This window comes from Actinia tenebrosa, unplaced genomic scaffold (genome assembly GCF_029948245.1).
Source record: "Actinia tenebrosa isolate PJP-AT-01 unplaced genomic scaffold, QUT_ActTen_1.0 PGA_scaffold14__42_contigs__length_11649687, whole genome shotgun sequence".
NCBI lineage: Eukaryota > Metazoa > Cnidaria > Anthozoa > Actiniaria > Actiniidae > Actinia > Actinia tenebrosa.
Genome location: NW_028292574.1, coordinates 7,458,785 through 7,484,738, shown reverse-complemented (window position 1 = coordinate 7,484,738; position 25,954 = coordinate 7,458,785). Strand labels below are relative to the sequence as shown.

Genomic DNA, 25,954 nt, shown 5'->3' with positions numbered 1-25,954 from the left:
CCCTCGAAGCTGGTTGTGAATCCTTTGTTGTTGCCGTCACTCTCGGCGTTTCTGCTTGGTGTGTCGCTAGGGTGGTAGCTCTTGGCGGCCTTGGCGTGTTCTGAAACGGTTTACTTCGGGGTCGCATTCTGTCCCTTGACGTGTCCCTTGAGTCCATAATCTGTCCGAAAACAGGGTAATTCGCGGACATATGGTCTATACTGGGTTTTCCTCCTCCGCTTCGTATCACTCTGGCCTTCTCGAGCCACCTAGCATTTAGGTGGACTGGGAAACGTTCTGCTATTTTCTTCAGGTTGTCAGCATTGTTCAAGTCGTCATGATATCCAACGGCACGTAGAGTTAATTCACAATCCTTTAACTTATCGGCGAAAACTCGCAGGCCTTCTCTATCAGACGCCCTCAGCGGGGGTCCCTCAGTTACAAGATCAATGTAGGCCGTGGCGATGGCATTCGCCGAAGGTTCGCCGAATCTTTCAAGCAATAACGTTCGTGCTGTAAGGTAGCCGTCGGTGGAGTCCAATACTATACAGTTCTTGATCACTTCTTTAGCGTTGCCGGTACAATATTGCAGTAAATAATTCAATCGTTCTCCGTTATCCTCAGTCTTTGGTTCAATGTTCTGTTCGTAGTTGCGAATAAACCTCCAGTAGTGTAATGGGTTTCCATCAAAGGTAAATAGCTCTGGTTTAGGAAGAGTTAAAGCGTTGGCCATGGCGCTGGTGATCCTTTCTTGCTGCTTCATCAGTTGACTGAGGACCTTCTCGTCGACTGCTGGCTTAGGTGGTTCATCGTTATTGGTAGTGTCACTTCGACGGTTATCATAATCAGCGACGTAGAACTTGGGTGTGTTCAGTTCCAGCCATGCCTGGGCTGTCGGTGCATACGCAGAATGAACAAACTTCGGTTTGGGCTTCCTGTGTACTACATCAGGTCATTCCTTCGTCGTAAACGGGTTACTTGAACTTCCCTTTGTCGGTGTTGCTAACGAACTGGCAGGCGTCTGGGCCATCGGTGCTGTGAATGGGTTGTTAGTGGCGATCGGTGTTATCGGAGTCGCAAACGGGTTCACAGGGAGACCCTGCCTAAAGTCTGCAATTCTTGTCGATTCCTTTGGGGCACTTCTTGGTGTGAAGCCAAAAGGGTTTGAACCTGGAACACGTCGTCGTCGTCGTAAGATTTGTATAGCTCAACTCGTTCGGCCCTTTCATAGATTTTAGGTTCAGTGTTTCTTCGTTCCATTTCGTGTTGAGCTTTAAGTAATGCGTGTCGACGTTTTATTTTATTAACTTGAATTGCCTCCTCTAACCGCAATTTCATCGTCATCTCTTCAATTCTTTCTTGCAATGCTTGCTATTCCTTCAACTGTCTAATCTTAAGCTCGGCAACAGCTTGATCTGCCCTCGCTTTCAACTTTAACTTCGTTGCTGTACTTGATTGGGAACTTTCATTAGAGCCTGCTTGGCTACTAGAATCGCAGGGTTCGACAAGAGGCAGATCAAAATCAGTGAACGATCTTGAAATTTTGTTCCGTTGGATCCACGAATCAATTTCTCCCTCAATGTCTTTTTTTAGCTTCTAGCCTTCTACTATAAATGACTTCAGCTTCTTCAATATCTAATTGCTCCTTCAAGCATTCCAAGTGCTGTTTACAACACCGTTCGAAGTTATCAAATGTGTTCAATATTTTCTGCTCTATACTCAGCAGAACGGTATCAATATCATTGAAATTCTCTGATTTCATCGCTTCCTTTATATTTCGATAATTCTTCGTCAATTGGCCAATATATCCCGACCTTGAGCGTCTTAGAGCTTCAGCTCTCTCTTCTCTCACTCCGTCACAACTTTCACGATCAGCGACCTTCCTGTGTCTTGCCGGCAGGCTTCCTGTGTCACCATCCATCGCTGCACATGGAAATTCGAGGAATTCACAAGTCGTACAATTCTTGTAACACTCTTCGGAGATGAAATAAACGCTGGATAACTGCAGAATCAAGCTTAATAAATGTCCATCAGTCGGTGAATGACATATGTGAACAATAATGTAGCGGACATCTTCTTGCATTCGGTGGGGACATCGATTCAGTAAAGGGTACACAATTCAAAACGCTCGTCGATTATATCAGCGATTTAATTCTCAATAATCTTGATGTTCTTCAGTTATTTCATTCACAATAGACAGATTTATAATTACGAGGTTCACTAGAAATGAGAGGTTACAAATTAAAAGCCTATATCTTACGGAAAAGCAAATATAGTCTTAACATACCATATGGTGTACGTATTACGATTGTCTTGCTGCCTGTCCCGGCTTACATCCCATGATTTTCAACTTATGAATATTAATAACCTACGCTAATTAAGAAATCAAATAATTGTCGTCTACAGCCTTATAAATATAAATGGCTGTGAGAGGAAAATTGATATTCAGAAACTGGAATCTACTAATTTATTCTCTAATTTCCCGGATGTGTCACTCATTTCTGTGCGATGCGAACGTTTTACAAATCGTACGAATCGAACGGATCGTACGGATAGTGAGGAGAGTGAGCACCCCAGGAAAGCACACTTAGACTACTTTAATGTGAAGAAAACCATGAAGTGGCCGTATTAGATAGAGTATTAGTAATTCATACGGATGTATGATCCGTAATGTAACTATCAATTGGAAAAGTTGGTAATCTGATAATGCTTTTACTTATCTTCACCAATCGTAAAATTTGTACTAAAGTAATATATATATTGGAAATGGTGAAGGTGGTTAAAATGAAATTTAAACAAATTAACGAATGGTACGATCCGTACGAATCGCACGTAATTATCAATTCGTTCGATTCGTCAAACTTAAATTATTTGATGGGCTAGCCGTGAGCATTAATAATCATGTAGGAACATAGCAGACTGAGCATACAAAAGAGTGAAAACATCTTGTTGCCTTAATCTTTATTCACAGGGACTGGAGTTTTCTTTTTACTTGAAAACTTTAAAAAACCTAATACGTAAGGCTATTTACGTTCTACGGCGCTACAGATTATTATGACAGGAGAGCCACCATTACTTTATCTAAAACTTAAAATATAAATACTACTAACAAAAACAGCCTAAAATGTGTAAGAAGTAAGACGCTGGCAGTTAACAATTTTACTTTTTAGTAGAGTATTATATATCTTTTAATGTTTTAAAACTTATATTTGATCTGAGTGGTCTTTACTGTAAAAGGGTGTCGAACAAACAAAGCGTGCATCTGAGTTCGCATCTCCATGACTTTTAGATTTTGGTTATTATTCACCATTTTCCACACATCGGTTCACTGGTCAAACACATGGCATTCAGTCGAGGTTGCAAGGTTCAAATTTGAATAATCCTTTGAAAGTACCTTGACGCCTCGCTTGAGCGCTTTGTGTTTGACCAGTGAACCGATGTATGGAAAATGGTGAATGGTTGTTGTGTCCTTGTGTTACCTTTCGAGCAGAAGTCCTTTTCTAGTCCTTATGTAACATGTTACCGTAAGTCGTACGTAGCTCAAAACATCTATTAAGGTATGGATTCATAGAATCTAAAATATGCATATGTAATATTAAATAGATGTGATATAATGATTGGAGTATAGTAAGAAACAAAGTTCGAAAATACATGATAATGCACGAGAATAACATTAATTTTAGTATCATATGAGACTTACAATGACACAATATTCAAAAAACATTTTATTTAACTACTGAAAATATGGCCCACTAATGTATACCTTTTAAGATAACAGCGTAATTCATATATGATTTGATGTTGATTTTGACATGATTTTCGAGCGTGGTTTATAACGATCCATTTACATTTGATAACAGGGTAATTCCTATAGGATTTGATGGTTATTTTGACGTAATATTTCAAAGCCGACAATGAGGACTGGATGGGATTCCAAGTCTAAGCAATAGCGCAGTGCAACCATGACGTCATAAAAACGAAGACAAAGGCGAAATTCGGACAAACAAACTTACAAGTTTACTTTCAGCAGATAATTTTCACAGCCGATCGCAGTTGATCTTAGTTTACATGGGTTATTATTGTAACTTTAAGTAAAAATAATAAAATCGGTTCGTATAATCCTCGTAGCGGTTAAACAGAATGCAATGTTTGTCCGAATCTTTAAGCTATTTTTAGAATCAGTGCGCTGCGCTATTAGTTCGACTTGAAATCCCGTCCAGTCCGATATTGGAGGCTTTGAAATGACTTCTCATCTCATTACATAATTATACGACTTGGATTAACTGGAACAAAATTAATTCAGTCCTAGGACTGAATGCATTCCCTTCACAGCACTTTACCAGGTTTCAAGTAACATCATGTGACCCAAAAATAACCCATTGATTGGCTGGTTTATTCATGAATTATTAATGAGTATGAGAATTGATTTTCGAGCGTGGTTTATTACGAGCCATTGACTTTTGATAATAGCGTAATTTCTGAACCAATTATATTTGAATAAATCTGCAATGAAAAGGTTGGTATTGATTCTAAAGCATCCTTTCATCAAATGTTTTATTCAATTATTATCAGTTTTGGATAAAATGCCTAATTGATATTTTAAGAACGTTTGCAGGCAAATGCGTTTCCCATGTTTCCCCCCATGAAACTTCTAATAATATATCTTTTTAAATCTAATTGGATTTACCACTCCATGGTGATCGGATAGCCTAACTGGTTTTGCAACCTCATAGATGAGGCTACCGATAGATCAAATTAGAATCTAGAAGTTAATTTTCGTGGAGGAAAAGGGGAGAACCTGGAAGCTCAGTCGAGGTTCTTTGATGATTTGTCGTTGAATACGGAATGAGCATAAGGTGTAAAATATGTCAACAATTCACACGCTTGAAATAGAACAGTATCTCAGTCATATTTTTATGAGTACGATAACGGTAAATTTATAGAAAAATAGCTGATTAGATAAATGTCTTAAATAAACTGAATTGAATGTCTTCTGTTGTATTATGGTCAACCTTGTTTTTACTACTTATGGCTATTTCTTATCCTTTTATTGTGAATCGTGGACATATTTTACACCTTATTCTCATTCCGTATTCAACAACAAATCAGCAGAGAACCTCGACTGAGCTTCGACACGGAACCGTGTTCGACCCAATACGTTATTTCTCTTATTCAAAGCGATAAACAGCAGCTAAATTCGATGGCAATTCATCCCAGTACCTTGAAATTTATGTGGGCAAATTATGACTGAACAATTCTGGATAACCACGAAGAAATTGAAGAAAACGCAACTTCTTGGACGTAAGCAGTTATTTAAGCCTTTTATTACATTAACGTTACTTTAAAATACTTTGAAACTGTCAGCCTGATTGGCAATCGCAGTATGACATTTGGATATTGATATGTATAGAGGTTACGTTAGTTATTATGTATGCCCAGGGTTAGGGACCCCCCGCGGATAAATTGTAAACACACGTGCGAGCTGAGGAAGTAATGGAGTCAGTAAAATCGAGTTGGATTTATCTCGTTTCTTTTACTATATTTTGCGACCCAATTCACAACAACTGGCGACGAGGATGTCTTATGGAAAGATTGAACACTTTAGCGGCAACAAAGAAGAATGGGATGTCTACATGGAAAGACTAGAGGTCTATTTTACTGCGAATGATTTGGATGAAATTGCCCTTGCGACCGATGGATCAAATGCAAACGCTGTGAAGCGAAGAAATGACAAAAGGACGAGCCATTCTCCTCAGTGTTATTGGTCCTGCAACTTACATCTTGCTTAGAAACCTCGTGTCACCTAGCAAACCGACTGAGAAGTCTTACATTGAGCTGGTAAGTGCATTGAGAAATCATTACCAGCCAACTATTTCAATCACAGTTCAACGGTATAAATTTCACACTCGTGCAAGGAAAACGAATGAATCTGTGCCTGACTACGTTAGCAAACTGAAAAAATTGGCTGAGAAGTGTGATTTTAAAGATACCTTGAATGACATGCTTAAAGACAGGCTTGTAGCCGGAATAAATGACGAGAAAATCCAGAAGAGATTATTGATTGAAACCGATCTCACCTTCGAGAAAGCTTACAACATTTCAGTAACAGAGGAACTTGCAAACCAAGATGCTCACGCATTGCAGACACCTACTGGTAGTGGTCCAGTAAATAAAGTGGGTTGCTCACCCAAGACTGCTCCAAATAAAGCTAGCTATACTCACAGTGCACATCCAATGTCCTCCGGAGCCTACAAACAAGGCAATAAACACTGTTTTAGATGTGGCGATAAATCACACACCGCACCCAAATGTAGATTTATCAATGCCAAATGCCATTACTGCAGCAAAGTAGGCCACATAGAGAAAGTTTGTTTGTCAAAACAAAAAATTCAACAGCCCAAAAAGGAGAGACACGAGCAAACAAATGCTGTTGAAGCCGAGCTCAACCTAGATGAAGATAATAGCGATCTGTTCAACATACAGTCCGACTCGGTTACCCCTCCATTACATGTTGATGTAATTGTTGATGATGTGCAAATGAAATTCCAGCTAGATACTGGGGCAGGGGTTTCGCTTATCAACCAGACTGACTTTGTTAGACATTTTGGAAACACACCATTGGATCCAGCCTCTGTTAAGCTGCGCTCTTATACAGGCAACAAACTTACAGTCGTGGGAGAAAAGCTAGTCAATGTAGCAGTTGGAGACCAATCCGCAAGATTACCCCTCAAAGTAGTCGAAGGGAACGGGCCCCCATTGTTTGGCCGTGACTGGTTACAAGAAATAAGAGTACCTTGGAAGAAGATTTTCAATGTAGACATTGTAAAGCAGCCACCAGAGCTTGACAGCCTGTTAGCAGAGTATGATGAGTTATTTAATTCTGAATTGGGTTGTCTCAAGGGAGTTGAGGCCCACATAGATATTGAGGAGGGTGCCACACCCCAGTTCTGCAAAGCCAGACCCCTCCCATTCGCTATGAAAAAGAAAGTTGAAGATGCCCTACAGAAATTAGAGAGTCAAGGAGTCATAGAGAAAGTAGTTCACTCTGACTGGGCTACCCCTGTAGTACCTGTGGTGAAAGCAAAGGGAGATGCTCACCTTTGTGGGGACTATAAGGTTACTGTAAACAAGGTAGCTAAACAAGATAAATACCCCCTACCATTAGTTGATGAAATATTTGCAAGTTTGTCTCATGGTGAGAAGTTCACAAAGCTTGACTTATCACAAGCTTACCACCAAATACCCCTTGATAAAGCATCTCAGGAACTAACCACCATAAACACTCATGTTGGTTTATTCAAGTACAAGAGACTGCCTTGTGGAGTTCGTGTGCAGTTGGTCTGTTCCAGCGCACGATGGAGAATCTCCTTAAGGGACTTCCAAATGTCAGCGTTTACATAGATGATGTTCTTGTCACAGGCCGTCATGATACAGAGCATTTATCTAACCTACGAGGAGTCTTGACACGTTTACAAGAAAATGGCCTGTGTCTACAGATGACAAAGTGTCAGTTCATGCTCCCTGAAGTCGAGTACTTGGGTTTCAAGGTCACTAAAGATGGTATCAACCCAACAGAGTCTAAGGTGAGAGCAATCAAAGAAGCACCTACGCCAACCAACGTAAACGAATTGCGTACCTTCATTGGGTTGGTAAACTACTATGCCAGACTACTCCCAAATCTTGCACACCGCATGGCGCCTTTATACAAGTTACTGAGGAATGACGAGGCATGGTCGTGGAAGAGCGAACAACAGTCATCGTTCCAAAAGATTAAGAAGATGATGAGTGAAGATGTTATGCTAGCTCATTATGACCCTGATGCTGAGCTAGTACTTTCTTGTGATGCCTCTTCGTACGGCATTGGTGCAGTATTACAACAGCCTGGCCCGAATGGTGAGTTGAAACCAGTTCATTTTGCTTCCCGTAGTCTCACAAGTGCTGAGAAAAACTATGCACAGATTGAGCGTGAAGCTCTTGGAATCATTTATGGTGTACAGAAATTCCGACAGTATTTGCTAGGACGCACCTTCACGTTAGAAACTGATCACCAACCTCTCGTTAAGCTCTTTGTGGAACATACCGCAATACCCCAACTTGCTGCTGCGAGAATTAAACGTTGGGCACTGATCTTATCTGCGTACAGTTACAAGATAAAGCACATTTCTTCAAAAGAAAATGCATGTGCTGACTATTTGTCTCGAGCTCCATTACAGGAACCACCTGATTTGTCCGACTTGCCAGAGCAGGAAGATGTACTGCTGATTGATGAAGAGTTGCTGAGTCAACTTCCCCTTACAGCTAAGACAGTGGCGTCAGAAACGCAAAAGGATCCCTGCTTGGCAAAGGTACTGCAATCAACTAGAGAAGGCTGGCCAAGTAAGTGTGATGATGATAAATTGCAACCATACTTCTCACGCAAAACTGAATTAACTGTCGAACAAGGATGTGTGTTGTGGGGAAGCAGAGTCGTTATACCCTCCACACTCAGACCCACACTCTTGTTGGACCTTCATAGTGAACACACAGGAACTGTTAGAATGAAGGGGCTAGCCAGACAGTATTTCTGGTGGCCTAAGATGAATGACGAGATCGAGCAGATAGCTAAGAATTGCGCAAGCTGCCAGGAAACTGCTTCTGCCCCTCCTAGTCTACCCGTAGCTAAGTGGAACTGGCCATCTGGCCCTTGGAAGAGACTACATATTGATTATGCTGGTCCTTATATGGGTAGCATGTTTCTTGTTGTCATTGACTCGTACTCTAAGTGGTTAGAAGTGATACCCATGAAATCCACTACAACTACTGCAACCATACAACAGCTCAGGAAAGTGTTTGCTAATTTAGGCCTCCCAGAACATATCGTTTCAGATAATGGCCCGCAGTTTTCCAGTAGCGAATTTAAAGAATTCCTGATGAAAAACAACATCCGACACACTCTGACACCTCCAGGCCATACGGCATCAAACGGTATGGCTGAACGCTATGTCAGGTATTTTAAATCACAGTTGAAGAAGATGGAGAAGGATGAGGGTACCTTACAGGATAAGATATCGCGTATCCTCCTTACTTACAGATGTACGCCACACCCTACAACGACAGAGAGCCCTGCATATTTGCTGATGCGTAGACAGTTAAGGACAAGGTTCTCAAGCCTGAGACCTTCACTTGATAGCCAGAAGGATGCCGAAACATTTGAGCAGAACACAAGTTGCCTGCCCAAGTTTGCAGTGGGAGATAAAGTGTATGTACTTAATCTCCGTGCTGGTCCTCGTTGGTTGCCAGGGATCGTTATTGAAGTATTGCAACGATAGTACTATGTACACGTAGATGGACAACCAGTATGGATGAGGCATGAAGATCAACTTCGGCTCCGATCCATGCAGTGCAAGTCAGAAGGTAGCATTCCTACGCCACCTGCTGTTGTTCCAGTTCTTGAAAGACATCCTGGCGTAACACCTACAGGAACAGTACCGCAACGTCTACCGGAAACACCATCAAGGACAGAAGAATCGACTAACGGTCCTCCAGAAAAAAATCGCCGTTCTGCTGAGAGTACGTCGCAGACACTTCACGTTAACCCACAAGTTGCTGCATCTACTCCGAAAGCTACAGAACCCAAGCCAACTGTTGCCACAGCACCAACGGCTTCAGTACCGAGGCGGAATCCTCCACGAGAACGCAAGCCACCTTCCCGTTACGGATGGGAATGAAACTAGAATCATTCATACTAACGTTGTTGTTTTAAAAAAAAAAAGAGTAGGGACACTGAACACTTAGCATTTTGCCGTATCTATGTATTTTGTTTCTTAAGAGAGGGGAATTGATATGTATAGAGGTTACGTTAGTTATTATGTATGCCCAGGGTTAGGGACCCCCCGCGGATAAATTGTAAACACACAAGTGCGAGCTGAGGAAGTAATGGAGTCAGTAAAATCGAGTTGAGTTTATCTTGTGTCTTTTACTATATTTTGCGACCCAATTCACAACAGATAACTTAAATTGCCGTTACTTTTTAAAAACTATGGCTTTCAAGCATGTTTAGTCAAAGACTATTTAGTTCACAACTTTAAAAGATTATCACAATGGTGAATTTAGGGGAGCTTTCTGTAGCGGTATTTCAGCGCCAAGGAATTTCTTTAAACTTGGCCAGGTTGTGTGTTATGTTTATCTAAAAGGATCCCAAAATTTTCGTTGAAATAAAACGAACAGATTTTTCGCAAAATCGAGTTTTTGTGAAAACAGTGCATTTGCTTAATCGCTTACATCTTACAATTATTAACCTGAAATGCAATCAGAATATACCATATTATAACTAAATGATTGTTTTAGATGTTGGTAAAGATTTATGGCAATTGCTTAAAGGGCGCAAAAGTTATGAGTCCAAAATCGACATAAGCGATTCGGCCATTTGGAAATACCGAGCCACCTCAAGATCATTTGCAGAGGCGAATATATTTGTATCGTGTGCAAAAATTTTTAATTTGAATTTTCCTGTGCATTTTGGAAGATCATTTATATACAGTAAAAACAATAAAGGTCCCAATGAACTCCATGGGGAATACCACATGTTATAGTTTGCATTTCTGATTTCACATTGTTAAATGAAACGTATTGTTTTCTATCCTTTGGATAACTGCAAAACCATTTCAAAGGGATCCCGCAAATTCCATATTTCTCTAACTTGTTGATTAGAATTTTGGTTTACAGAATCGAAAGCTTTAGAAAAGTCTAAAGACACCCCACAAGTGTAGACATCGTTATCAATAGCTTTCCTAAGGCTGTCAGTAATTTCAGCGATGGCCAATGCCGTGGAGCTGCCTTTTCTGAAACCGAACTGAAACTCATACAAAATGTTTTGTTTTTCAATGTAGTTGATAAGCTGATTATAAATAAGCTTTTCGAAGATTTGAGAAAACGTTGACAGTGTAGATATGGGTCTGGGTCTGTGGGATTGCCCCCTTTATCGATGGGAGTAACTTTAGAGATTTTGAGAATATCAGGAACTATCCCCTGAAGCAGAGATTTATTGAAAATCATTGATAAAGGCTCTGAAATTTGCTCACAAGCGGTTTTAATGCATTTTGGAGGAATTCCTATTGTTGATTTGTTGGATTTGATTTTCATAATTTCATGATGGTTAAAAGAGCAGCAGCAGCAGAAAGTGCAGCTTAGAATGGTATAGTTAAGAATTATGTAATAACCCCCTAAAATGATTGTTGGGGGATCATCAAGGTAACACACAGGCAGTTAGTAGGAATTATAAGTCAAGGAATTATAAACATGAAGGATCCAACAAAGCCAGTGGGAAAGGAGGAACTGACATAGATGGAATTTATTGATGAAATAGAAATAGGAAATTGGCAGGTACAAAAAGACTAATAAATGCCTTGAAGAAGACAAAGAAGGGCAAAGCAGCAGGAAGATGTGGTCGTTATTCTAAATGAGTTTAATTTAGCCGTTATAAACCAAAAGGAGTGATTTCTTTCAACGCGTAGAATCAAGACTTAAACAAAAAAATTTTCTTGCGATTGAATCAAAATCGATCATTAAAAAATGTTGATTCTTTCATATTTTGGTTGTCTAAAGTCGTAGTTCTTCATTGCGACTTGAGTTGCACAAGAAATTGTTAAGTTTAATACACTAAAAATGTCTTGCAATTTTGTTGCTGCAACAGTGGCGAGAAGTAGAACTGTATTTTGTGAGGTATTTAACAGTTATTTCACAAACTCTCGTCGTATATAAGCTCATGGCCAACGAGGCATCCTGGCTTATATTATATAGACAATCACTGGATTATGAGAAAATAACGCTTTTTTAATTTAATTTATAAAAAAGATATTTCCAAACACCTGTCGATAGCTGCTCGAATGGAAATCAACCATGTTGTGGTTTTGTTGTCTAGCCGAACCCGGTTAAATTGTTTTAGACAGGCATTGAACTCTGTTTTAGTCATGTTAGTTATGTATTTGTCAAACTTCGAAATGCTTTTCAGCTACTCTAGAAACGTTTTTCAAAAAGTTTTTTTTTTGGGGGTTATTAATTTAAAAAAAAGATTTGTTTCATCATTATTTTGTTATTGTTTGTTCGTCTTTTCACGATTTTCTTTTCTCGAGAAAAGTAGAAATTTCTACATTCAAATAATTAAACATCAGGGCCAGGTTGTACGAAGCCTGGATAGCGCTTTCCGACGGATAAATCTTATCCGGTGGATAAATTTATTGGATAACAGCATCGACTTATCCACTGGATAAGGAGTTATCCTCCGGATAGCACTATCCATGCTTCGTACAACCGGGCCCAGCCTTTCTTACCACCAAAATACTTTTAAGCCATTATTAGTTTCTTTCTTTTTTTTTTTTTTTTTTTAGTGTTTTTTCTTTTCCTTTTTTTTTTTTTTTTTTCAGTGGTGTGTTTTAGTCCTTTTTTATCAGAAAGCTGAGCAAATCTGTCAGCGGCCTTTTTGAATTTTCTCTATTAATGGTATATGATCTGATTGCCTACTAGTAGTAGAGTAGCCAATCAGAGCAAGCGATTGCTCATATCCAGTGGTTTTCTATATAATAATCCTTCTTGATACTTCATCTCGCAACGATTGACATAAACAATAATATTCACATTTACCTTATAGCTGGAAGAATAGTTGCGCTAGCAGACTAGTGCTTTTATTCTATCAACGGGGAATTTATGACTGGGGCATATAACCGGGATTTTACAGTGTAGTTTATTTGATGATTTGCAAGGATATATTGTACTTTAACTTTACAAGCTTTATAACTTTGACCATACATTTATATTCTGTGATGATGTTAGTTGAGAAAGCAGGATGGATGCAGATTCTAATGACCACGAGTTGGTTTATTGAACCGCCGTTTTGTTTTATTTATTTATTTTTTCCCAAAATACATAGGGAACCCATATTCCACTAATGAAGATGCTAACCAAGGGAACCCATATGCTAATAATTTTGGTGATACTACAATTTATGCGTAAAATACAATTTTAGAGACCGATAATGAGAACGTTAGACAAGCATCGATCCACGACCTTTCTTGTCGTTGTCTTATGCTAAAAATTTTGTTTGTTTTTCTCCAACAGTTTCGATCGGGTTTTCAAAGACATCTCTAACTGTGTCAGAGAGTGACAGTAATGTGACAGTGTGTATGAACAGACAAGGTGAAGCCATGAACCCAAGAGGAGGAGAAGTATTCTCGGGAACACTAGGTGTAAGGTAAAATATGATCTTGGCAGGAGAGAGGGGGTGTCTCTAGGCAAATGGCTGGAGCAGTGTTGTTTCCATTCGTGACGTCCACGTTCCAGCTTTCTGATTTTCGAAATGGTGGCGAGTTTTGAAGACGGATAGATGAAGACTAAAAAGGTCTAAATATTTTTTATTAAGACGACTTTCTGTCTTGATTTAGCAATCAACACACATTTTAGTTATTGTAGAATATGTTTTACAAGTTATTCTACGGATACCTTTGAGAAAAGGTATGTTTTTACGAGCTGAAACTTTGAAATATAGTGCCGAAAGGACGTCGAGCTTCGATGTCTAATTTTAAGAAGAAGAACATCAAGAATCAACCCCCAAAAAGGAGGTTCAATTAAAGCGATATCAAGCATTATCCATGCCGTTTCTCTGTGAAGTTTGTCTTCTGGAACTCCATATCTTTCCCTTCAAAGCTTTTATGGGGCCCTAGAGACAAACGGTACACCGCGGCACTGTTATGATAAATGATAAATCTTTTGCGATTCCGCATAATTCCAGGCACCTGAACTTATCTAAGGCCCGGTTCATACGTCGAACTTTGCATGCGCCGAACCATATGCTAAGAATTAAGACCATGAAAAGTACGACGTCTCAACCAATTACGTTCAACCATAATATTAAGATCGAACCAATCGTTAAGATCGACTGAAGCGGTCGGAAATTACGACTTCGGAGCTGCTATACTCTGATTCAAACGACGAACTTTTCATGAACCGAACCTAATGCATATATTATATTTAATCACGATATGCTTGACTTGGAAAAATCTAATTAGATCGACTGAATTTGGAACGACGTCTGAATCAAAAGTAGATATTTGACGATCTTTGGTCGATCTTCAACGTGTTAGGTTCGGTTCATGAAAAGTTCGACATATGAACCGGGCCTAAAATAGCATGAAAACCATTGCAGGAACGCTCTGCAAGGCTGAGCGAAGAAAAGTATTTTCTGATTTTGTTGCTAGTAATAATTATAAATAATAAGTAAGAATTTCAAAATACGTTTAGATATGCATAGAAAACTCCTTTTTGACAACCTGTCTTGCCGTTGAACAACCTTGATTCTTAAAATGACCTAAGTATCGAAATAAAATCTTTAAAGATAACAAAATTTCTTAAAACATGTTTCATTGGAAAAAAAAAAACAAAACATAAAACTGAATATTTGCTTTACATTTTGAGAACGTAAATAGCCATATTTTATCATTTATAAAGAAGTTATAGTGCATTCAACGGCATTCGAAATGGAGGAAGAATTGTTTGTTTTCCAATCTGACTCCCGTCATTTAAGAGGATTGATACTATGAGGTTAGAGAGAACAACAAATCATAAAACTGACAGATTCTTAAAGCCAAATTATCGTATAATCAAATGTCCTAGCGTGAATGAACGATTCTTTATCTTTCTACCGAAAAATATTATCAAAATGAAAGAGAAATTTCCCACCCGTGAAAAAATGAAAAGTCCCAAGATAAATAAAGTTAAATTATCATAAAAATGGATAGATGAAAATACAAAGTAGATTGCACAAGACTATAAAACTACTACACAGAAGACGGATTTAGCTTTTAAAAGCGTTTCAATTCGTAACTTAACCTTTCTTCTGGTCCATTTTCCAACTGTCATAGCGTTTTACGTATATCAAACGTAACAAAAAATCCCGCAACTTTCCATCGGTTGCTATGTGACGTCACCAATGGAAAAAAAGCTGATAAAATTTGCCAGATTTAGTTGGATTTTAAATGAAGTTAATTTCTCCGGTGAGACAATATTGCAAAGGACATATTTCTTTATCGCATTTTAGAGTATATTATGAAATGATTATCTGATAACGGGGCGGGAGGGGTTGGAAGCCGCATGGGAGTTTGAGTTTGGGTGTAAAAAGTTTTCCCATTAATATCAAATTGTATTTTGATCTAGTTTTATCCTGCAAACTTTTATTATTATTCAAGTAGTAGTTAGGTGGATTTAATTTAATTCAATTTTTGTTTGTCTACTTATCTTTTCTTTGAACCGCCAAGGTTATAAAGTGTGGTTTTTCTTTTGTTTTTTTTTTTTTTTTTGTTGTTGTTTTTGTTGTTGTTGTTTTTTTTTTTTGTCTGTTTGTTTTTGGTAACGTAGGATTGAAACGTTACATCACTGTCATTATCTTTCACGAACTTCAAGCACGTGGTTTTCTGTGTCATGATCTATTTGATTTAACTTTATTTGGTACTTTTACAGGCTGTCCACAGTTCAGGGCACTGCTGCTTCAAATGATGATTTCACTCCCCTTAATTCTTACCTTGTGGATTTTGGACTAAACGAAACGTTTAAATGCATCGATGTATCTATAAATAATGACAATAAACCAGAGCATATGGAGACATTTTACATAACCATAACAAATAGCTCAAGCTATGTCACTGTGAATGAGACCCGGAACAACTTGACAGTAAACATTATGAACGATGATTATAAAGGTTAGTATAGTACAACGTATGCACTGTAAAGATGGACTGGTTTAAACTACCAATATTAATAGTTATAACCATTTAAAATTGGTTGGAACTACCAATTATAATTGGTTGATTTGGGTAGTGGGAGCAGGTAAAACTTTAACTAAAAACAAATGGTTGAAACGACCAATTTTAATGGTTATAACCATTTCAAATTGGTAGAAACTACCTATGATAATTGGTTAGTTTTTGACCAGCGCAAATGTGAAAAACTATACCAAAATAAAATGCTTATAATAACCAATTGTTAATGGTATACTAATAAATACCCATTTTTATTGGTTAATATAACCATTTCACTAAATTAGTTGGAACTACCAATGATAATTGGTTAGTTTTTGACCAGTGTTAAAGTAACTAACTGATAATGGTATACTTATTGTAAAGATCTGTACTTTATTTTTAGTTGAGCTATTCAGACACGAGGCTTAACAAGTATATCCCGGATGTGGACACAGGGAGCCCACATCATTACACTTATAAATACCCATTCTTATTGGTTGATTTAACCAATGATGAAATGGTTGATATTTTCACGGCAAGTCCAACAGGTCAAAAGAACCAAAAGAAATTGGTTAAAAAACATATTTTTTGACTTATTTCAAATAAATTTAGATTATTTCATAATCATGATTTGTTAGATCATAGTTCTTAGTCAGCGGTCGGAGGTGACTCTGTAAAGAATACATTGGATGGAAACTCCATTGGCTTCACAGGTTGAATAAGTTCATTGGTAATTTTCATGTTCAAAAACCAAATGACTTATCATGAGAGATGTTCTAAATATGATGGCGTTTAGCGTTTTCCTGCTTTATGTCAACAGTGAAGCATTGTGATTATTCTCCTGATTCGCTCTGAAAAGAAACTCGCGGGAATTATCGTGAAACTTGGACTTTTGAAAGTTGATCTGTTTACCTTCTGCTGTACTTATGTCAACAGGGAGCATTTCTTGGGTTCTGATTCGTCGTTTTTGTGATTAACCAGGAATCAAAACCACGATAGCAAACAATCTCGGTCTCTTTCTTTTCAAGTCTCGGACGAGTTAACAGCAAGAGTTTAGGAAATGTTTGTTTTCAATATAACCGTTTCTAAATAGGTTAAATCAGAAAAGCTAACTACAGAAGATGTTCTAGAGTACTAGTTTCTTAGAGGATCGAACCTCAAGTCTTCAGTGACGCATCAAAACTAAGGTAAATAACGTTAGAACCATTCCTGATTAGTGAATACAATGTATATCAGAACAAGCCAAGTGTTATTCATGGTCTCCGGATCATTGATGTTCATGATTCAAAAGAGGTTAAACTGTTCAATTTTGGTACAGGAAACCAAGTTGACGGAGAGAATCTCGTTGGCTTCGAGATGCTTGACATCAACGAAATGGCCCTCAATGATGATTCCGGTTCTCAAGACGCAAAAGAAGTTCATTTGTGTATGGCCTGAGCCAAGTCACAGACAAGGTAATTAGCATATATTATAGTGTTAATACTTTAGAATAACGTCGCTTACTTCATCTCGAAAAATGCCTTGGCAATATTGCATATTATATTGCATATCATCGCGAATGTTTCGGACCGATCTGAGTGGTCTTTTCCGCGCAATTTGGGGCAGTACACCTACTGAAAATTTTAATTGTTTAGAAGCAATACACTTAAGGGCTTCTAGAATATTTTTTCATTACGACCTTACTGGGTCTAAAGTTCTGGATAAAACTGGCTGGGAAACATTATTTATCACGTGCAAAGTAGGCTTGATGCAATTAGCACATAAAATATTCAACGGAACAGTCCCAGATTGTATGAACAATTTACAATATAATTTATTCATCCATTACCAGGACCAAATAAGCCTGCAAACTCCACTAAAATCAAAACACCGAAGGAGTTCAAGTCAAGCGTTAAGGTGGCACAAGAGAACATTTTAAGCTTGTCCAAGATACCATACTAAATGGTTTTGAAATATTTACCATATCAGAGACCTTGGCTGATTTATCTGTCAGCAATGCATGCCTCGAAATCCAAGGTATCAATTATTCAGACAGGATCGTGGACCACAGAAATCCGGACGTGGGCTATGCACTTACGTACTGAACGATCTCAAAGCAACTGTGTTTTGGAAGATCTTACTATGGTTTCTGAAGATGGCTTTCAACAACAATGGCTAAAAATACAGTGCAGAAGTTTCAAATCCTTTTTGGACCTAGCACATCAATCAACTGACTTAAATCGCCTTAGCTAAATGCCTGGTTGACTCATCGCTGCTAAACCTCGACACTATATTACTTGGAGACTTAAATTGCAAATTAATTCTAAATTATTGAAAGATTTCATCTTAACTTTTAACTTGTGTGAAATGGTTGAAAAACCAACAGAGTGACTGAGGCTTCACAATCTCTAATTGATGTAATTATGACTACAGATACATCTATGGTGTGCGTCTGTGATGTATTAATCAGTTTTATCAGTGATGATGTTTTATGAGTCCGGTGAGTCAATGAGTCGTGAGTCGTGAGTCGTGAGTCGTGAGTCGTGAGTCGTGAGTCGTGAGTCGTGAGTCGTGAGTCGTGAGTCGTGAGTCGTGAGTCGTGAGTCGTGAGTCGTGAGTCGTGAGTCGTGAGTCGTGAGTCGTGAGTCGTGAGTCGAATAAAATAAATTATAATATCTCTCGTGAAAATTATCAAAAATGGTACCGGTATTGAAGTTATAGCGGCAATGGACTGCTTCTGTCTCTTCCAGCATTTCATGTGTCTAGCTTTATTGTCTAGCCAACGGCACACTAACACAGTAAACCAAAAACATCAGATGAAAGTAATACAGCGAAAAATTTTAATATTAGATTCTCTGCTGATTTGCTGCATGTATTTTTAAACTTACCCTAGAACTGAAATCCATTTCTTCCCATGGTAATTGTTTCAAAACACCAACCAACTTAGACTTTTCGAAATTTCGAAATTTCGAACCATTCACTGGACTTGTACTCCAACTCGACTCTAATGTTGTTCAAATTTGAACCGATAATCGATATTTCATGCACCGAAAATTGAACTACGATATCTCTACTACTAACAGGTAAACAAACTCAATAGGTTTTGAGATAATACCTGTTTTTATTAGAACATCTCACTGCAAAGCTGCACGAATACTCGCCGATTGGTTTATTTGCTCCAGTCTATCCGCACACTTTAGCCCTGCTATAGATGGTGGCCACTGAATCCTTCTATACAAACGGTAGCGATATTCTATCCCAGATCGTTTGGTGGTATTCCAACAACTAGAATATAAAATATCATTAATTTTCCTATTTGACTCATGACTCAGTGACTCATGCGACTCATTCGAACGTCTTTCTCGAAGGTGATGATTTCTGCAATGGTCTTACCTTGGTTCCATTCCATATGGTTTCCTTTTTCGATGATTTTGATGACCAAGTTGATGCCTTTAACATGTTGTTTACAGATATCTTAAATCAGCATGCTCCTGTGAAAAGGATGAAACTAAAAGCCAGACCCAATCCATTTGTGACAGCTGAAATTCGACATTTGATGAATACTCGTGACCGGTGGCATAAGAGTGCTATAATAATAATAATAATAATAATAATAATAATAATAATAATAATAATAATAATAATAATAATAGTTTATTATTTGTATTGCGCAATTTAACATGTTAATATGATCAACTGCGCACTACATATAAAAATAACATATAAAAACCAATGATAAGCTTCTTTGGAATGCTTACAGATTTTTTTAGACAAGAGGTCAAACGAGCACTTCGATTAGCTGAAAAAGTACATGTAAGAACAGAAATCTGTAACAGTAATGGAAATACAAACTCAATTTGGAAAATTATAAACCGCTGCTTGCCAAACAAGAAAACCCAAAATGGTTTTCATACTTCTACCTGGCTGATAGATTTAACAACTATTTTACATCTGTTGGATCAACTGCTGCACAAAAAGCACAAAACCTTGCTATTGAACATAATTTTCAATTAACTCCTCATGCTTCAGCACAAAAATGTACTGACAAGACATCTCAAGCTTTCCAGTTTCGTACTCTATCACAACAGGACGTAGAACAGGTCATTAAACATATTGGTGCGGTATTGCGGTAAAAAATAAACTCGTCTTACTCTTCGTTTCGTTTATTTGATTGCGTTAGAGAGAGTTCCTAATAATGAAGGAAATATTACAATTTAACAGAAAACGATTAAAGTAAACCGAAAGCAAAAGAAATAGAAAAAAATACTTACAAAACGATGTGTAACTTAAGACGGTCGACGTTGAACTGAAAAATTACTAACTGAGCTTGAGTGAACTTAACTTAGTCTTAATTACGCACATGTTTAAAGTCTGGAAACAAAAGGCGAAAAATGCACACGGGAAATCTAGCACTAACATCCTCCCCCCCAATAAGGGAGATATGCCACTCTTATGACTGAAACTTATTAGTGCTTGTTATTAAATAATCTTATCAAAAAGGTGTCTTTAAAGCAATAATATAATATTAAACATAAAGTGTTCAATGAAATGTTCATTGTGTCTTTACTCTATTGGGCATCGTTCTCCAGTACCAATACGAGTTTCGTGATTGGTCGTTCCAGAGTTGTAGTTGATGTCTTCACTGTTGCTGAACGTACAAGGTTCTTGCAGTCGGTCTTGACTTGGAGGATTCTGTTTCGTCGCTCCAGAATGCTGGTCTTGTGGTGCTCTTGTGTTGTGATCGCGTTCACTATTGACTCGTTCTTATCGTTATCGTTGTTGACGAAGCACTCTGGCCATTCTGAATCTGGCTTCCACAAGAAATCCGGGCCTTTTATCCAACGGTGTTGATCATTAAGTTTGTCGACATCTAGACCACTTGATAAATCATCTGCGGGATTTTCTTTTCCTGACACATACCTCCATTGTTCTGGTTAGTTTTAACTCTTATCGTCTGGACTCTATTTGCAACGTACACTTGATATCGTGCTTGTTCGTTGTGGATATATCTTAGAACTGTGGTACTGTCGGTCCAGTATGTTGGGTTTTGTACGTCATAATCAAGTTCTCCAACGAGCTTGTTTCCGATCCCATTAGAAACGCACAATGAATTTCTCCTCTTGAATTGACTTGTCGTAGGTAGGAGACTTGACCATATCCTGTACAGCTGGCGTCAGAAAAGTTATGAATCTGTCGATCGATGACGTTCCAAAGTTTGCAGGCTTGACGCATCTTGTAACGCTGAACTTCTCAAGCAAAGGCAATTGGTTTCTCCATCCTTTCCCAAGCATGCACATATTCTTCGGCACGGGACCGTCCCAGCTAGCATTTGTTTTGCAAAGTTCCTGCAAAATTATCTTTCCAGGCAGTAGAACTGGAGCTGCGAAACCAAGTGGGTCGTACACTGAGCTTATCGTCGATAATATTCCTCTTCTTGTAAGGGGCTTATCTTTAAGAGTGATCTTGAAACTAAATGTGTCAGACTCGATATGCCATTGGACTCCAAGTGCACGTTCAACTGGTAAGTCGTCAAAGCTAAGGTCGATACCTTTCACTTCTTTGGAACGATCTTCTTCGGGAATGCTTTCCAATAATCTTCTGCTATTGCTCAGTTATCTTTGTAAGTCGAAAGCCACCATTCGAACATGCTGCGATTGTGCTGTCTAAGCGTTCAATTGCTTTTTCTTCTGTTTCCTCTGAGCGTAAGCAATCATCTACGTAGAAGTTCTTTCTCAGGACATCTGCCGTTTCCTTTCCAGCTTCGCTCTCTGTATTATAAGCTGTCCTTCGAACCGCATAATTGGCACAGCTTGGTGAGGAAATTGCGCCAAACAAATGAACATTCATCTGGTACTCGTGTAAACTTTGCGATAGATCTCCCTTGGGCCACCAGAGGAATCTCAGGAAATTGCGATGTTTTTCTGCTACACGCACTTGATGGAACATAGCCTCTATATCAGCTTGAAAGGCTACTGGCTCTTTGCGAAATCTTGTCAGTACTCCAACTAGGGAACTTGCCAAATCTGGACCTTGTAACAGTTTACTGTTAAGAGATGTTTCGCCGTATCTTGCACTGCAATCAAAGACTACTCGTATCTTTGGCTTGTGGGGATGATACACTCCATGGTGCGGTAAATACCAAACCTTTCCTGATTCGGGTAGAGCTTGTGACAATGGTACCCTTCTGGCATAGTCTTTGTCCAGTAGATCATTCATGAATTTAACATAGTCCTCGTGCATCTTCTGATTCTTGAGTAGTTTATTCTTTGTCCATGTGGCTCTTGAGATAGCTTGTTCTTTGTTACACGGCATGAGGACAACACTGTCTCTGAAAGGTAGTGGCATGTTGTAATGTCCATTCTCGTATCTAATCCCTTCTTCAATAATCTTCAAGAAATGTTTGTCATCTTGAGAATAGGTAGTCACAGTGTTATCCATTCTTTCGTTGAATTCTAGCTCCATCATACTATTCAGCGCCTTCGGGGTGATGATCTCCTTAGTATTGCTGACTAACATAATATGATCCATGGATGACTTTACTGGGTTTAACTCTTTCACACAAATACGGTTAGAATTGATACATTCTTGCTTGTTCTGGACGTCCAAAGGTCCTACGACGGTCCATCCAGCAAAGGTTAGAACTGCGTACGGGCCATTGCTTTTACTTGTAATGAAGTCTCTTGGTTCGATCGCCTTTGGGCAGTTTGTGCTGATGAGTACTCCAACCTTTGAATCTTGTAGGCGTTCAGGAATCTGATCTGCTACTCGGTTTAGATGTTGCCATTTTTCAGCCATTTCACGTTGAGGTATGTCATTGTCAGACGATGGGATGCTTTCTCTTGTGAACGTTCTTGGTAGCTCTAAGCTATTTTCACCCTTTAGATCAGAGATCTTGAGACCAGTAACAGCTTTGGTGTCTTGAAGTGCTTGACTATTCATCGTTCGTAACAGGATTGTCGTATCTGCGCCTTCTAACTTCAAATGCTTGTAGATATCTTCAGCTATGAATGTACCTGTACTACAACTATCGAGCATTGCGTACGTTGAGATCTGATTGTTCCTCCATCGTAGCTTGACAGGAACGACAGGTAAGGATTGAGTTTGCTGTGTGGTAGTACTGCATGTCTCAGAAGCAATAATTCTTGAGTTGGAAACGCGATTACTGTCAGCAATGTTGTTAACGCCAGGTTTGCTGCCTTCCTTTCCATGTGACGAGTCAGACCTTTGTGTCGCTATAAAGTTGTAATCGTGGAGACCAGTTGGATGTCGTACTTCGCAGATAGTACATTTTCTTTTCTGTATACAGCCACGTGATCTATGACCTCGTTTGTAGCAGTCGTAACACATCTGTTTCTCGGAGAGGAACTTCTTATTTTCGTTCAATGATTTGTCTTTATATTGCTTGCAGTCATCAAGATCGTGAGCTTCATTACATAAAATACATCTCGAATTGGAACTTGATTGCACTACTGTTGCAGGCGATAAAGTTAGCGAAACTCTTGAAACTGGGAATGCTATCTTCAGAATCTCTGATGGTTACAACGTGTCTCCTCCATCTGTCTTGTAGGTATAATGGTAACTTTCTGACTAAGTTCTGAAGATTATGCGGATGATCCAAGATAGAGAGGTACGACATCGATTCCATGGCGCACACACACTGAGTCAGGAAGATGGACAGACGGTCTAGGGCGGCGTTGTCTCCAGAATTGATTACAGGCCAAAAATGCAGCTTTCTTGATGTAAGCGTTTGAAATTTTGTAAGGATCTCCATATTTCTCTTTAAGAAGTTTCTTGGCTTCTGGATATCCTATTTTCGCGTCTTTGTACCGACATCCCTTGATCAAGTCCTTAGCTTCACCTTCTAAGTATTGTTCCAGATATCGCAGACAGACTTCACAAGAAGAGACTTTGGACTCAATCTGTGACTCAAAGCTGGTGATAAACGTCGAGAAGTCTACAGGGTCGTTGGTGAAGGTAGATAACGTCAGAGGTGGTAATGAGTTTCTCTGATGATGCTCGGTGAATAATTCAGTCAACGTGTTCTGCCTATCCAGAAACCTTGCTAATGATACATCATCTTCACGTGGGTATCTTGGAGAGTACTGCCAATCATAATTAGATCGTCGTGGCGTCGAATACGGTGGTTCTTCTTCGTGTTTGATATTTCTGTAGCAGCAGTTAGGGGGACTCGCGACAGGGGTACCGTATGAGTCGGGTATTACCCCCGCCAAGTACCACCGGTCCCCCGTGGGTATTCTTCGCATTGCCCCTAACTGCTGCTGTGTTTGTGTCGCAAACGAGGGTTAAGATATTTGTTATATATAGATGGACAACATCTCGAGCATTCGAAACAAGACGGTACGCAAATTACGAACGCAGGTCTTAGATAGGCTTGACGCTGACTTTGCCTTCACGACATTTAGAAGAGTGTATTTTTTTCCCTCGTTTCGGCAACCATTTTCGGCTACCTTTTCTACTCTGGTAGACACATTTTGCGTAGGAAAAGTATTTTTTTGTGTCCACTGCGCTGGGAACAAGCACCAGAAATGTCTGTGGCGTAGGTAGCAAGGGCCCCAAAGTAGGGCTACATAGTAGTAGCCCAAAACCTTCGACCCCTATATATAGAAGATGGAAGAGCAAAAGAGTATTTCGACAACATTGCAAGAGATGGGCATACGAGCAAAAAGTAGGCTACTAGCGCATTTGCTGTTGGACAATGCCTGCGACGGGAACCTATTGCCCGACATATCCAAATGCAACTACCTGCGGAACAACGAAGGTGCTACGAGTTTGCAGCCGCTATCCGGATTGCCGCCTTTCGTAGACGACGTGTTTGTCTATGGTTTTGTAGCAGAAGAGAATTTGTATGGGAAGAAACTACTTCGAGGAACGCTAAGACAATAGTGTCGAGAATATCCATTGCGGCCACGGAGACGTTTGGGACGTTCCTGCCAACCAGCATAGTACACACATGCAGACAGGGAAACATAGTAGACCGCGTTTCCAGCATGGATTCCGGGGGCAAGTGGTCCAGCTTGTATGGGACGGAGCCCGCTGCTGTCTTCGTAGCCAAAGTAGATACCTCCGAATTGCCTATAGAAGTCGTAGACGAGAAGATTTCCACGTTTGCCAGACTGCTACGCGCGCACGGATATGGAATATACTCCATAGACTACACGCAGGATTTCTCCGGAACTTTGGATAGAGTAGCATTGGTACGTCGTTTGCGGGAGTTGGGATACGTGCCGCAGCATAGTGGCGGTTGGCGCAACGGTACGATTTTGGAGAACACGCATGCTGTGGGAGAACATGTTTGCACTTGGATGGAAGACGGCAAACGGACGAAGATATGCAACAAAATAGTATCCAACTTCGAAGCCGGAGAAGTGCAAAATCCAGTAGGCGCAAAGTTGGCAGAGTACGTGGATTGTCCGAACGAACACCTGCGTAGGACATTCCTGCACCCAGATGTGCAGGCGAGAGGATGTACCAGAGTGTAAATATCCATCTATGGAAAAGACTTCTCCAAATCCCACACCAACGCTATTGCGGAGACGCTAGAACCTTTGCAGGACATATTCGTAGTACAGCCGCCAAAGAATATGTGGTTGGCTCTCGCAGAACACTTGGATAGATGCTGCTGCATTTGCTGCGAAGAGACGGGAGAAATATTCCTAGCGTGGTACTGCAATTTGGGAACAAGACGCATAGCCGGCGTGCGAGTTCGAGGCAACGAAAAGTGGGAGCAATGCGTACTTTGGACCATAGCAGAGTTTGGATTGCGTCGTTGTCCTATCTTTCGCGTGGACATCCTAGGAACAGACCCGGTGGAGATAGCTCCGCTTCGCTGCTACTCGAAGGACTCTCCTACCATACTGGCGGAGTCTAAGTTTCCCACTCGAGTACACACAAATGCCCCCGCCATCGCTACGATGCTTCCCGCCACGGAGCACGTAGAGTGGGTTTGGCGCACGAAGAAGGCGCAAAGGATCGGAGTGGACAAGAGTCCCTTCGGAATACTAGAAGTGCCTTCCAGCCGCAGGATATCCTTCTTGTCCAACAGACGACGACAGCAAAGATTGGAAGACATACGGGACGATTTGGAAGGAGACGAGTGGGTCGAAGCCACGAAAAGATACCACGCAGAACTCCTGGAGCAAAGGAACTCCGTACTGCGGCAAAAGGAAGAGGACAGGAAAGCCATAGAGAAAGAGTTGGAAAAGTACAGAAAG

General features: G+C 39.6%; 2 protein-coding genes across 5 annotated transcripts in view; both read left to right on the top strand.

Moving 5' to 3' along the window:
• LOC116292498 (uncharacterized) overlaps positions 1-25,954 on the top strand; it is a 94,946-nt gene that overhangs the window by 43,494 nt on the left and 25,498 nt on the right. For all 3 annotated transcript variants that reach the window (XM_089029600.1, XM_089029599.1, XM_089029601.1), the window contains exons 4-5: positions 13,072-13,204; positions 15,466-15,704. In XM_089029600.1, the coding sequence (XP_088885726.1) occupies positions 13,072-13,204; positions 15,466-15,704 (372 nt within the window). The remainder of the gene's footprint in view (positions 1-13,071; positions 13,205-15,465; positions 15,705-25,954) is intronic.
• LOC116305111 (uncharacterized) lies at positions 16,294-18,241 on the top strand. Of its 2 annotated transcripts, XM_089029613.1 has the most exons (3): positions 16,294-16,930; positions 17,062-17,197; positions 17,575-18,241. In XM_089029613.1, exons 2-3 carry the CDS (start codon positions 17,128-17,130, stop codon positions 17,682-17,684), a joined length of 180 nt encoding a protein of 59 aa, XP_088885739.1. In that variant the 5' UTR covers positions 16,294-16,930; positions 17,062-17,127; the 3' UTR covers positions 17,685-18,241. The 2 variants fall into 2 exon arrangements, with proteins under 2 accessions (XP_088885739.1, XP_088885738.1); XM_089029612.1 differs by having other exon boundaries at positions 16,294-17,197.